The sequence below is a fragment of the Capra hircus genome, chromosome 8, assembly GCF_001704415.2.
Source record: "Capra hircus breed San Clemente chromosome 8, ASM170441v1, whole genome shotgun sequence".
In the NCBI taxonomy this organism is placed as follows: Eukaryota; Metazoa; Chordata; class Mammalia; order Artiodactyla; family Bovidae; genus Capra; species Capra hircus.
In genome coordinates this window covers 40473674-40488019 of record NC_030815.1, presented here as the reverse complement: position 1 = coordinate 40488019, position 14346 = coordinate 40473674, and the positions used below count along the sequence as shown (strand labels likewise).

Below are 14346 nucleotides of genomic sequence, written 5' to 3'. Positions count from 1 at the left end.
AACAAACAAAGGCTCTCTCAAGTCAGAAAGAGAAAGAGAGAAGGTGGCAAAATGTTAACAACCGGTGAACACGGGTGCAGAGTATATATGGGTGTTCACTGCGCCATTCTTACAGTTTTTAAATACGTTACCTACATACAAAGACAAAATTAAAATTATAAAATAAAAAATGAAATGTAAAAGACAAAATTGAAACAAGCTAGGCAGCAGGAGCATCTAAGGAACACATTCAAACGATCAGCAGCTGTGGGAGCTGGGACTTAATCTGGTGTTTGGGTGGCTGCTGTTTTTAACTCCATTAATGGCTATAATCTTTTTCTACATCTATTCTTTTAAAGGCTGTGTACAAAAAAGAAAACACACAGATTACTTTCTCCTTATATTCTTGTAAAGAATCTTTACAAGTACCGATAAGATGAGGCAAAGAGGAAGAGGCCCCTATGGATGGTTTCTTAGCTTCACTACCTTGTAGGGTATAATTCTCGACCAGGCAGAATGAAATGGGATGATGAAAAGCTTATGAATAATATCACTTAAAACCCAACTGGAAGCTAAATAAAATCCTAAAATGAATAAGCTCCACTGAATTTATGGAAATAGATCCGATAACTGGCAAGTCTGTGAATTCAATAGATGATTATCATTTGTACTGGTTTGCTGACAGGTTTCGTGGGAGAAGACTAATCATTTGTTTACACTTAGCCATGAACACAGAAGTGTTAAGATAAGTCTAACCTATCTGATCCATGTTTTAATTGCCTATCAGATACATGCACATGGATGTTTCACAGCCACCTAAAACTCAAAACCCCAAAGTCCATTAATTATCATTCCTTCTTTCCCATCCTTCCCTCTACTCAACATCCTCTTTTCCTGTGTTAATGGCACCATTTTCCACCTTGATGTCTTGGGATAAAACTCAAGAATGAAAAAAAAAACAAACTAAAAAACTCAAGAATGAATTCTGGTCCTTCTTCTTTACCCCACACATACATTAATAATTAGTGATTCTATATCCCAATAGCCCTTGAATAAACTCTCCATCTTATTTCTTTATTTTAGTTCATGTCTTTATATTGTTCACAAAGACTCCTACAATAACCTCCTTCTTATTTTCCCTGCTTCTCCCCCCTGATTCAAGTCTTAATTACTTTATTATCTTGTCACTTGAATTCCTTTTCTACCAAGGACTCAAAGGATGCTTCTTGAATGAACAGGTGTATTAATAAACAGTAGGCATACATTATTAGAATGTGGCTCAGTGGACTTAACACATTAAAAAACTCCTAGACCAGGCCAGCACCAACAAAACCACAGGTTGCTGGTGACTTCAAAGATTCAAAACTTTATTCTTATTGCCTATTCAACCCATTATTTTGTCCACCTAATGTCTACTACTCCAGGATTGCATAGAGGTACCCACAAGAACTTTTTCCCCTGTGGATATTTAGGAGTAACCCTTCCATAGCTCAATTCAAGCCAGATGAAAAGTGGAGAGAATGGAAAGAGTGGCATACTGTCATACCACAAGACAGCTGGGCAGTCCAAAGAAAGGGACCTAAATGTCACGATTTAAAAATTTTCTTTCAGAAACTCTTTACAAGGGTGGTATCAACACAAAGTATTCAGTGAACAGGCCCTTTCTTCTTTGCATTTAAAATCCTGTGCCGTTTTATGCTGTACTCTTAAGATAACGCTACTGATCTATGGTTCTGAAGGCACCAACTTACATCTGGAAAGCATTTCAATCTATAGAGACATTACCTTAAAACTGAGTCCCTGAAACAAACTAAGGAAAGACAAGAAAATCCTGATCTGTTCGGTCAGTATCAGACACTTCGGTTGATTATTACCAGTATCTTCATTTTTTTCCCCCATGGAAAATTAAACAGATAATGAGGTATTTGATTCACGTGCTCTGTGTATGTACTTTTAAAATGTCACCTTTGTGTAATTCAACCCACCAATGGATTATTAATAAAATTCAGCAACTGTCAAAGCTCTTCTCGGTGGAGAGAGGTTTAGCGGCGCCACCTATTAGAAGAGAGAGACAGATGGCCTTACCTCTCAGCTCCGGCGTCCACAGCTGCGAGTGGAGGTAACTGGGAGGAGGGGTTGTGGGGGCTCCCCTGTACAGTATGTCCCGGAGAAGGGTGACTGACAGGATGTGGGGGTGGCACGGCCCCAGCAGCTGTTCCGCTTCGGCTTGAGTGATTGCTGGAGAAAATGGAAGCTGAAATCAAGGGAGAACAAGCATCAGGCTGCACCCCAAATGAAGTGCATGCTTTTTGAATACTGAAGGCTGACAGCAAGCATATTTTAGGGGCTTGTTTGTTTTCCTCTTGGTGGTTTTAAGGGAACAGTTCTCCCCTTACTGGATATACACAGCTTCTGTTTTCATGGTGGAGCAGGTTCCTGGCTAATGCGCCTTTACTGTTGCTTGAGGAGTTCATGTCTGCTCACTCCAGGCTGACGCTCATGGTTTGTCTCATAACAGCTGCCCTGCCCGGCAAGGGCCCTGTCTGGACACTGTGTAATTAGTCCATCTTGTAATGTTTCTACCTGGGCGCAGGTCTCTGTATTTGCACTTCTCAGTCACAGGGGATGAGAATCAGGTAACAGAGTGTCCGGTCTGCTGACCCAGAAGGACACAACATAGGATTCCCTCCTTTTTTTGGCACTGCAGCGAGGTGCTGTGGGTCACTCCCAGCCTCCCTGTCACTGCTGCTGCTGCTGCTGCTGCTAAGTCACTTCAGTCGTGTCCGACTCTGTGTGACCCCAGAGACGGCAGCCCACCAGGCTTCCCCATCCCTGGGATTCTCCAGGCAAGAACACTGGAGTGGGTTGCCATTTCCTTCTCCAATGCATGAAAGTAAAAAGTGAAAGTGAAGTCGCTCAGTCGTGTCCGGCTCTTAGCGACCCCATGGACTGCAGCCCACCAGGATCCCCGGTCCACGGATTTTCCAGGCAAGAGTACTGGAGTGGGGTGCCATTGCCTTCTCCTAAATCAATGTAATTGAGAACAGAGCTTCCCCTGATCCTAGTACCACTGCAGGACCCTACATTCTTTTAACTTGAGAGTCTAACTGACCCTGGTCATTTCCCAATGGTTTGATGAATAAATACACCCAGTCTTTATCAAAAATGAGTCCTCTCCCCAAACCACAAAATATGGAAAAGGGGCCTCGGGGATCTTCTCCCGCTGTTGTCTGTTATCACACAGAGAGTCAGTTACAGCCTCATTCTTGAGGGCAGTCTAGCCTTTGGGAACTGTACATGACCTCAAACTTAAATATGTACCCATTTAGATCAGCTAATTGGTACGCTATCACAGAAGAAACTGGGGCCTGTCACTTTCAGAGTCTATCACTATCAGAGGGGCTCTCTCCATGTTCGGACCCACTCAGCAGATATCTCATTATGCTGCAATAATAGCAGCATCATTATGCTGACTCTAACTGCCTTCTCTATACAAAGCTCTGCAGAGCTTTATACCCATCTCTGCTCTTTTGGAACTTACTCTACTGATATCAAAGAATAAATGGATTTCAAAAAATTTGAAAAATCAGGTTCAGGATTCAGAAAAAGAAGCCACATAATCAAAGAGATTTGAAGGTTTAGAAGTTCAGGAGCTGTATTTTTAGACCAGCACACTTTTCTCCAACCTCTCCAGGATAGAATTAATACCCCAGATGACCCAGCCCCCAAAAGTGTAATCCAATGGAATAAAAGTTCAAGTACTTAAAGGAACATGTGAAGAAGCAGAATTATCATCTTCCCGCTCAAAAAGCTACTGACAGGAGTGTGATCTGATTTGAAGGTTTTATTTTTGGTAAGTCAGCGTTGTGTCAGGTTGACTTCTGTCCTCAGACGCCTGCATCCTCCACTGTCTTCCAGGTCTTGAAGAGGTGGTGAGACTAGAAAATGCTTACCAGCTCAAAAGGGCAATGAAGAGCTTCTGCTGCACGTCAGCCTCCAGAAAAGCCGCACGTTTGCAAACTCGCTAGTCACCTTATGAATCACTACCTCATTTATGCTCAGCTCGCTCAGGCAACCACATTCTGCTTGTATTCCAAATAATAATTTTACCCACGGGAGAAGGCTGTTTGGATTGACTGTGGCAATAGTTTCAATACGGGGTTTGTCAGCATGAAGCTTGGTGTTTTATATACTATTCCAAAAACTAATGGAATAATAAGAGGTCACAGAGACACTGTGAAAACACAACCAATTTTTTTGTGTGCCTTAATGTGGAAACGTGAACTCTCCTATTTATTTTGTTGTACCTGCTGAATGCACCCATCACTTATTATCCCCTGGAGGTGTTTTTGTGTGTGTGTGTGTGTGTGTTTATCACAGGCAAGTGCTGCCTTGCTGTTTCCAACCCATGAGTAACAGAGAAATCTGGTATGCACACTCCACGCTCTGCTCTGTGTTTCGATAGAAAATGTGCTGCTTCCCAAAGGTCTACCTTAGCGATATTAGCTTCGTTTTTGCATTAGCTGCAATGAAATAGGCTGGGAAATTTGGTATTGTGTGTAGCCTGCCACACACTGAAAGTCAGGCCTGTTTAAGGTCCCCTCCTTCAGCCCACTTAATAGCCAGGCCCAATGATCCATCAATCATGCATCCATCTACCCATCCTCCAACCACTACTTTTTTTAATTCAATGTTTATTTGGTGTCTACTACATGCTAGCCACTCTACTATATGTGGGTTCCTGTCCTTGAGGAGGTTGCAGTTGAATAAGGGGAACAGATCTCTATAAATCATTATACCAAAATACTGAGACTTATTAGGATACAGCATCAAATGGTGTCCAGATCTCTAATACACTATCTTATTTGTGGCCTCCAAACGTGCCCTAATCTCTGGCCAAATCAGACAACTGACCACACCTCAATTATGTCATAGCAATTTATGCTACTGTGCTTTTTGCCTGTCATATCCTCTACCTTTCTGAACTTATTCCAGTATTTTTGCTGTGTGCATAGAGTTACTTGTGTTCTTCTCATTTATCTCTCAGCAGCCAATTATTCCACAAGTATTTATGGGGTACCTACCATGTGACAGACACTGAGCCAGGTTTTGCGATAGACTAGGGAACCAGATACTCTTGGTGCCTACTGTCTCCAATGCATCATTCATATTTATTTAGTAAATGAAGATGAACACCATCTTCATTTACTAAATGCCATTGGAGACCATCCTGGGTTCCATGAATAGGACAAGGACAAAAAGGAACATCCACCCACCAACTCCTGTCCCCCACTGGTAAAGGGTATTACCTCTCTCACACTTCCAAGTAGGTACATGTACCACAGTGGTTAAAAGTTCTCACAGATGCCCAATATCCGTGCAATTGAGGGGAGGCGCTGCCAAGTTATGCTTGGTTGCCATAGCAATGGCCATAGGTAGGGACAGGTAGTGAAGGGAATGTGAGACGGAACGTAAGAGGTGTATATGGTTTAGGTTTGAAGGCTTAGAAACTTGCCCTCCAGATGTGCTGAGGTCATGTGTACACTGATCAACAGTTAAAACATACATCTACAGCCCTTCCATTCACTGCTATAGCCAGTGACTGGCCTGAAATTGGCAGAGACCCTTTGACTGGGGACCCTATAAGAATAAGGAAGGGAGGCTTTAGGGTTCAATTTGAAGCATATTAAAGAAAGTGTATGGGTTTCCCTCAGCTGGTAAAGAAAGTATATGGAACAGTTTCTTAGGTAGGGTATAAGAAATCACCTGTCAGCAAAAGGAAACCTGTGATTTGTCTTTATATTCTAACAGATAGAATGAGAAGTATAAAACAAATTCTATTCTGCTTAGACAATTTTGTAGAAGCTTATAATTCAGTATTGACAAAGAGTACTTTGCACGCAGAGTTCAAGGCAATGTTTGTGGATACTGCCTGAGACAAAAATAATCACCAGAGACATGGAGGAATTAACTACAGAATTGTGGCACAGATCAGCTCAGTTCAGTTCAGTTCAGTCGCTCAGTCATGCCCGACTCTCTGCGACCACATGAAGCGTAGCTCGCCAGGCCTCCCTGTCCATCACCAACTCCTGGAGTCCACCCAAACCCATGTCCATTGAGTCGGTGATGCCATCCAACCATCTTATCCACAACCATGTCGTCCCCTTCTCCTCCTGCCCTCAATTTTTCCAAGCATCAGAGTCTTTTCAAATGAGTCAGCTCTTTGCATCAGGTGGCCAAAGTACTGACTGGAGTTGCAGCTTCAACATCAGTCCTTCCAATGAACACCCAGGGCTGATCTCCTTTAGGATGGACTGGTTGGATCTCCTTGCAGTCCAAGGGACTCTCAAGAGTCTTCTCCAACACCACAGTTCAAAAGCATCAACTCTGTGGCACTCAGCTTTCTTTATAGTTTAACTCTCACATCCATACATGAACACTGGAAAAACCAGAGCCTTGACTAGATGGACCTTTGTTGGCAAGGTAATGTCTCTCTCTGCTTTTGAATATGCTATCTAGGTTGTTCATAACTTTCCTTCCAAGGAGTAAGTGTCTTTTAATTTCTTGGCTGCAATCACTATCCGCAATGATTTTGTAGCCCAAAAAGATAAAGTCGGCCACTGTTTTCCACTGTTTCCCCATCTATTTGCCATGAAATGATGGGACCAGATGCCATGATCTTAGTTTTCTGAATGTTGAGCTTTAAGCCAACTTTTGCATTCTCCTCTTTCACTTTCATCAAGAGGCTCTTTAGTTTTTCTTCACTTCCTGCCATAAGGGTGGTGTCATATGCATATCTGAGGTTATTGTTATTGCTCCCAGCAATCTTGATTCCAGCTTGTGCTTCTTCCAGCCCAGTGTTTCTCATGATGTATTCTGCATATAAGTTAAATAAGCAGGGTAACAATATACAGCCTTGACATACTCCTTTTCCTATTTGGAACCAGTCTGTTGTTCCATGTCCAGTTCTAACTGTTGCTTCCTGACCTGCACACAGATTACTCAAGAGTCAGGTCAGGTGGTCTGGTATTCCCATCTCTTTCAGAATTTTCCACAGTTTACTGTGATCCACACAGTCAAAGGCTTTGGCATAGTCAATAAAGCAGAAATAGGTGTTTTTCTGAAACTCTTTTGCTTTTTTGATGATCCAGTGGATGTTGGCAATTTGATCTCTGGTTCCTTTACCTTTTCTAAACCCAGCTTGAACATCTGGAAGTTCACGGTTCACATACTGCTGAAGCCTGGCTTGGAGAAACTTGAGCATTACTTTACTAGAGTGTGAGATGAATGCAATTGTGCGGTAGTTTGAGCATTCTTTGGCATTTCCTTTCTTTGGGATTGGAATATAAACTGACCTTTTCCAGTCCTGTTGCGACTGCTGAGTTTTCCAAGTTTGTTGGCATATTGAGTGCAGCACTTTCACAGCAACATCTTTTAGGATTTGAAATAGCTCGACTGGAATTCCATCACCTCCACTAGCTTTGTTCATAGTGATGTTTCCTAAGGCCCACTTGACTTCACATTCCAGGATGTCTGGCTCTAGGTAAGTGTGAGTGATCATGGGTCATGAAGATCTTTTTTGCACAGTTCTTCTGTGTATTCTTGCCACCTCTTCTTAATATCTTCCTCTTCTGTTAAGTCCATACCATTTCTGCCCTTTATTGAGCCCATTTTTGTATGAAATGTTCCCTTGGTATCTCTAATTTTCTTAAAGAGATCTCTAGTCTTTCCCATTCTATTATTTTCCTCTATTTCTTTGCATTGATCGCTAAGGAAGGCTTTCTTATCTCTCCTTGCTATTCTTTGGAACTCTGCATTCAAATGGGTATATCTTTCCTTTTCTCTTTTGCTTTTCACTTCCATTCTTTTCACAGCTAGTTGTAAGGCCTCCTCAGACAGCCATTTTGCTTTTTTGCATATCTTTTTCTTGGGGATGGTCTTGATTCCTGTCTCTTATACAATGTCATGAACCTCCATCCATAGTTCATCAGGCACTCTGTCTATCTGATCTAGTCCCTTAAATCTATGTCTCACTTCTACTCCATAGCCATAATGGATTTGATCTAGGTCATACCTGAATGGTCTAGTGATTTTCCACACTTTCTTTAATTTAAGTCTGAATTTGGCAATAAGGAGTTTGTGATCTGAGCCACAGTCAGCTCCTGGTCTTGTTTTTGCTGACTATATAGAGCTTCTCCATCTTTGGCTGCAAAGAATATAATCAATCTGATTTTGGTGTTGACCTTTGGTGATGTCCACGTGTAGAGTCTTCTCTTGTGTTGTTGGTAGAGGGTGTTTGCTATGACCAGTGCATACTCTTGGCAGAACTCTATTAGCCTTTGCCTTGCTCCATTCTGTACTCCAAGGCCAAATTTGCCTGTTACTCCAGGTGTTTCTTGACTTCCTACTTTTGCATTCCAGTCCCCTACAATAAAAAGAACATCTTTTTTGGGTGTTAGTTCTAGAAGGTCTTATAGGTCTTCATAGAACCATTCAACTTCAGCTTCTTCAGTGTTACTGGTCAGGGCATAGACTTGGATTACCGTGATATTGAATGGTTTGTCTTGGAAATAAACAGAGATTATTCTGTCATTTTTAAGATTACATTCAAGTACTGGTGGCTCAGCTGGTTAAGAATCTGCCTGCAATGCAGGAGACCTAGGTTCGATCCCTGGGTTGGGAAGATCCCCTGGAGAAGGGAAAGGCTACCCACTCCAGTATTCTGGCCTGGAGAATTCATGGACTGTATAGGCCATGGGTCTCAAAGACTGAGTGACTTTCACTTTTTTGTGGTGGGCTTCCCTGGTGGCTCAGAGGTTAAAGCGTCTGCCTCCAATGTGGGAGACCCAGGTTTGATCCCTGGGTCAGGAAGATTCCCTGGAGAAGGAAATGGCAATCCACTCCAGTATTCTTGCCTGGAGAATCCCATGGACGGAGAAGCCTAGTAGGTTACAGTCCACAGGGTCGCAGAGTTGGACACGACTGAGTGACTTCACCTCACCTTACTGCATTTTGGACTCTTTTATTGACTATGATGGCTACTCCATCATAGCAGTTCATGGTTCAGATCATGAACTCCTTATTGCAAAATTCAGACTTAAATTGAAGAAAATAGGGGAAATCACTAGACCATTCAGGTATGACATAAATCAAATCCCTTCGGATTATACAGTGGAAGTGACAAATGGATTCAAGGGATTAGATCCAATGGAGTTCCTGAAGAACTATGGATGGAGGTTTGTAACATTATCTAGGAGGCAGTCATCAAAACCACCCCCAACAGAAGAAATGCAAAAAGGCAAAATGGTTCTCTGAGGAGGCCTTATAAATACCCGAGGAAAGAAGAGAAGTGAAAGGAAAGGAGAAAAGGAAAGATAAACCCACCTGAATGCAGAGTTCTAAAGAACAGCAAGGAGAGATTAGGTAGCCTTCCTAAGTGAACAATGAAAAGAAATAGAGGAAAACAATAGAATGTGAAAGACTAGAGATTTCTTTAAGAAAATCAGAGCTACCAAGGGAATACTTCATGCAAAGACAGGCATAATAAAGGACAGAAACAGTATGGACCTAACAGAAGCATAAGATACTAAGAAGAGGTGGCAAGAATATACAAAAGAACTCAAGAAATACAAAAAAGATCTTAACGGCCCAGATAACCATGATGGTGTGATCACTCACCTAGAGTCAGATATCCTGGAGTGCAAAGTCAAGGGGGCCTTAGGCAGCATCACCACAAACAAAGCTAGTGGGGGTAATGGAATTCCATTTGAGCTATTTCAAATCCTAAAAGACAATGCTGTTAAAATGCTGCATTCAGTATGCCAGCAAATTTGGAAGACTCAGCAGTGGCCACAGGACAGGAAAAGATCAGTTTTCATTCCAATCCCAAAGAAAGGCAATGCCAAAGAGTGTCTAAACTACTGCACAATTGCACTCATCTCACACGCTAGCAAAGTAATGTTCAAAATTCTCCAAGCCAGGCTTCAATAGTACATGAACCTAAAACTTCTGGATGTTCAAGCTGGATTTAGAAAAGGCAGAGGAACCAGAGATCAAATTGCCAACATCTGTTGGATCATAGAAAAAGCAAGAGAATTCCAGAAAAACATCTACTTCTGTTTCATTGGCTACGCTAAAGCCTTGACTGTGTGGATCACAACAAACTGTGGAAAATTCTTAAGGAGATGGGAATACCAGAACACCTGACCTGCCTCTTGAGAAACCTTTCTGCAGGTCAAGAAGCAACAGTTAGAACCAGACATGGAATAACAGACTGGTTCCAAATTAGGAAAGGATTACGTCAAGGCTGTATATTGTCATCTTGCTTATTTAACTTATATGCAGAGTACATCCTGCGAAATGCCAAGCTGGATGAAGCACAATTGGAATCAAGATTGCTGGGAGAAATATCAATAACCTCAGATATGCAGATGACACCACCCTTATGGCAGAAAGTGAAGAGGAAGTAGTGTGCTTATTGATGAAAGTGAAAGAGGAGAGTGAAAAAGCTGGCTTAAAACTCAACGTTCAGAAAACTAAGATCATGGCATCCAGTCCCATCATTTCATGGCAAACAGATGGGGAAATAATGGAAACAGTGACATACTTTCTTTTCTTGGGCTCCAAAATCACTGCAGATGGTGATTGCAGCCATGAAATTAAAAGATGCTTGCTCCTTGGAAGAAAAGCTATGACAAACTTAGACAGCATATTAAAAAGCAGAGACATTACTTTGCCAGCAATGATCCATCTAGTCAAAGCTAGGGTTTTTCCAGTAGTTGTGTATGGATGTGAGAGGTGGACAATAAAGAAGGCTGGGTGCCGAAGAATTGATGATTTTGAACTGTGGTGTTGGACTACAAGGAGATCAAACCTCAATCCTAAAGGAAATCATTCCTGAATATTCATTGGAAGGACTGATGCTGAAGCTGGAACTCCAATACTTTGGCCACCTGATGCAATGAACTGACTCATTTGAAAAGACCCTGATGCTGGGAAAGATTGCAGGCAGGAGGAGAAGGGGGTGACCGGATGAGATGGTTGGATGGTGTCACTGACTTGATGGACATGAGTTTGAGCAAGCTCTGGGAGTTGGTGATGGACAGGGAAGCCTGGCAAGCTGCAGTCTATGGGGTAGAAAAGAGTAGGATGTGACTGAGTGACTGAACAGAACTATAGAGCATGGCTTTGCAATGTTTATCTAAATCCCAACTCACATACCTTAATATAAAATGGACACAATTTGGGGTCACATAGTGATGGCTTCAGTAGGATTGCCCTTGAACTCTCTCAAAGATCCACATTTCTCAGATACTTCCACTATGGCATAGGAAATGCATCCTACAGAGACTTCTATCAGAGACTTCTATTTCTAGCTATCAAAGTCATGCATCCAGGATTCTAAACTCACTGTGGTGTAAGAATATTATTTCATTCATTCAAACACAATTTTCTAGCCCCTATGGACTTCCCTGATAGCTCAGTTGGTAAAGAATCTGCCTGCAATGCAGGAGACCCTGGTTCAATTCCTGGGTTGGGAAGATTCCCTGAAGAAGGGAATGGCTACCCACTCCAGTGTTCTTGAGCTTCCCTGTGGCTCAGCTGATAAATAATCTGCCTGCAATGCGGGAGACCTGGGTTTGATCCCTGGGTTGGGAAGATCCCCTGGAGAAGGGAAAGGCTACCACCTCCAGTATTCTGGCCTGGAGAATTCCATGGACAGTCCATGGGGCTGCAGAAAGTCGGACATGACTGAGTGACTTTCACTTCACTATGGATCAGGCAAGTGCTGATCTCTTAATGTCTGAAATACCTGAGAACTTCACATAGACCAGCCCACTATAACAAACACCGACAAATGCTTGAGCTTTGCCAAGTGATTTTTTTTTAACCTAGGGAAGATAATCTCTATGTTAGAGTGCAAGGGTAAGGTCATTTGCAAAAGGAAAAATTTCCTTCCACACACACTCAGAATGATTTTCCAAACTCTACTAATGGGCATACAATGAGGCCTATCAATCAAAGCCTAAGGAAGAGAACGGAACCCTAGAGCATCCAGGGCAATATTAACAAAACTGTTGTAATCAAATAAACCAGCACACACAGGCTACCTACAGGGGCATCACCTCAGGGGTCAGTGTTGATTTCAGGGCTGGAAGAGGGCTTTTAGGTGAGCCCCTAGACCGTGCTGATGACTGGCAGCTGGAACAACTGATTAGGCATGGCAGAGGAACATATTGGAAATTCTTATTGCTTTTGTGATTAAGAGATGGTGGACTCCCCAAGGAAATAAAAGCTTGGTCTTGAGATGAATTTGTGAGCCCTTCTTCCAGCAGAGGACCAGCAGCTGGCCTCCCTGCTACTTTAGGCTTTCTTTCTCTCTGGGGCTTAGCTCACCAAGGTCCCTCATCCCATTTCCTTATAGAGGTAGGTGGAGATGACTCAGTTGGGCTTTTTAATTTTGACAAAGCAGCATGTGTTATCTGGTCCCCAGATGTCATCTCACCAGCTACCGGGACCATGGCATTCTAGGCCTGAGCCTTTAACAAGCTCAGTTTAGTTTGGGTTAATAGGCAGCTCGCTCTCTGTGCCCAAATGAAAACAATTAATCTTTATGTCTAATGGGTATGGACAGGACACCCCTGGGAATTCTTCAGTTGTCATGTATTCACTGTGTGCCTGGAGGCAGGCAAGGCATTCACAGCATTCTGAAATGAAATCTACTTGTTTCGGGCCCATTGCCAGAGCCAGGGAAACTTCCATAAGGCAGTGTTTGGTGACTAGGTTTTCATCATTTTAGAAGGCAGGGAAGAAGATCTCCCTTGTCAGGCTTAGGTGTTTAAAACAGTCAACTGGAGGGCATATTCCTGTTCAAAACTATATGGGAAACTAGAATCCTGCTTTTCAAGCTTTAATTTGCAAACCAGTGACCAGGGAAAAGTATTGATTTGGATTCACTAGGTCTTGGAGGCAATGAGTGCTGATATTCTGAATTTCTATTAAGTTCCCAAAGTCCCAGGCGATGCTGAGGCTGCTGGTCAGCAGACTGCACTTTGAGCAGTCGGTGTTGGACCATAGCTCTGCTGTATTTCATCTTCTTGTCTGCCTCACACCCCAGTTTCAATAGTTAACATCTATTCAGTACTTTGCAAACTTTTCTCCAATTTCTCCTGATTAGGTTACCTGGCACAGGTCATGTGGCTCATAAGTAGTGGACCTGGAATTCAAACCTGAGAAACCTGATTTCAGAACACATGCCTGTAACCATCATACTATATTGCCTCTCAAATGAAGGATGAATGCAAAAAATGTCCCTAAAGAAAGGCATAGGAGTGTTGATACTGTATCAGAATTCCTGCACACTCCATTTGTAAAGGCTGTGTGAAATCCCTAGGCACTTTCCCCCACACACGCAATGCATATGATAGCTTTAACCACCAAAATGCTGATTACGGGTCAAAAAGTATATTCCCATTTTTGTTTCTACCTACCCTCAAAGCACTTAAAGAGACCTCAACGTAGCTGAGAGAAAATTTCTAGCTCTGAAAATTAACTCAGGCAAAAAATTAACTGAATTATTTGGTTTGGAAAACAAACAGCTGGTAGGAGATGTGCTTTTTTCTGAAATAAAGATTTCAGATGCTTGTCAGGAGCATGTCAATCCACTGATGGGGAAAGAAAGAAGGCAGGGAGGGGTTGTTCATGAACAATCAGATGTATGCACCTGTTACCACAAGCAAGCGTGATGTTTTCTGTTGTGGGCTGTAAGGCCACTGTCTCCGTCAATGATACATGAAGAAGAGATTTGCTGGGCAGATCTGTTGTCACTAAGAACTTATAGTAAATCTGCTTTTGGATTCATTTGTGATTACTTGAAAAGTCATGGTGCTGCACTTCATAGAGGGCCTACTCTCATACAAAAGGGGGAACCTATGCACAAACTGTAAATTCTCTTATAATCAGTGTCAAAGGAATGCTGGGACACTGCGCAATGGCATTTAATGCTTAGTGGCTGGTACACGGGAAGAGGTATGGACTTACCTCTCATCTCCAGGGCATTATATCCAGGGTCTGGGTACCGGGGGTAAGCTGCTTTCACAGAGATATTAAAAAGCATTAGAGGCCCCATTCAAATGGTAAGCTCAGTCTTGTCTTTCTCTTTCCTCTCCAAGGTTCCCTGCAGGAGAAATTTGAACCTGGGAAGGATTTGGGAAACAGCTGAACTGCAGTGAAAATTTTAGCTCCTTCGGGCTCACCAGAAATTGGGCACTTGGTAGAGATAGTGTTAGGGTGGTTATTAAAGGAATAAAGAGTATACACTGTGGGTCAGGTGAGCCTGGGTTTCAATCTGAGCTTTACCAATTACTA

General features: G+C 42.5%; 1 protein-coding gene across 1 annotated transcript in view; it reads right to left on the bottom strand.

Moving 5' to 3' along the window:
- Nucleotides 1-14346, bottom strand: part of GLIS3 (GLIS family zinc finger 3) — a 495075-nt gene that overhangs the window by 56647 nt on the left and 424082 nt on the right. Inside the window, exon 8 of the mRNA XM_018052026.1 lies at nucleotides 2065-2233. Coding sequence (XP_017907515.1) covers nucleotides 2065-2233 — 169 coding nt within the window. The remainder of the gene's footprint in view (nucleotides 1-2064; nucleotides 2234-14346) is intronic.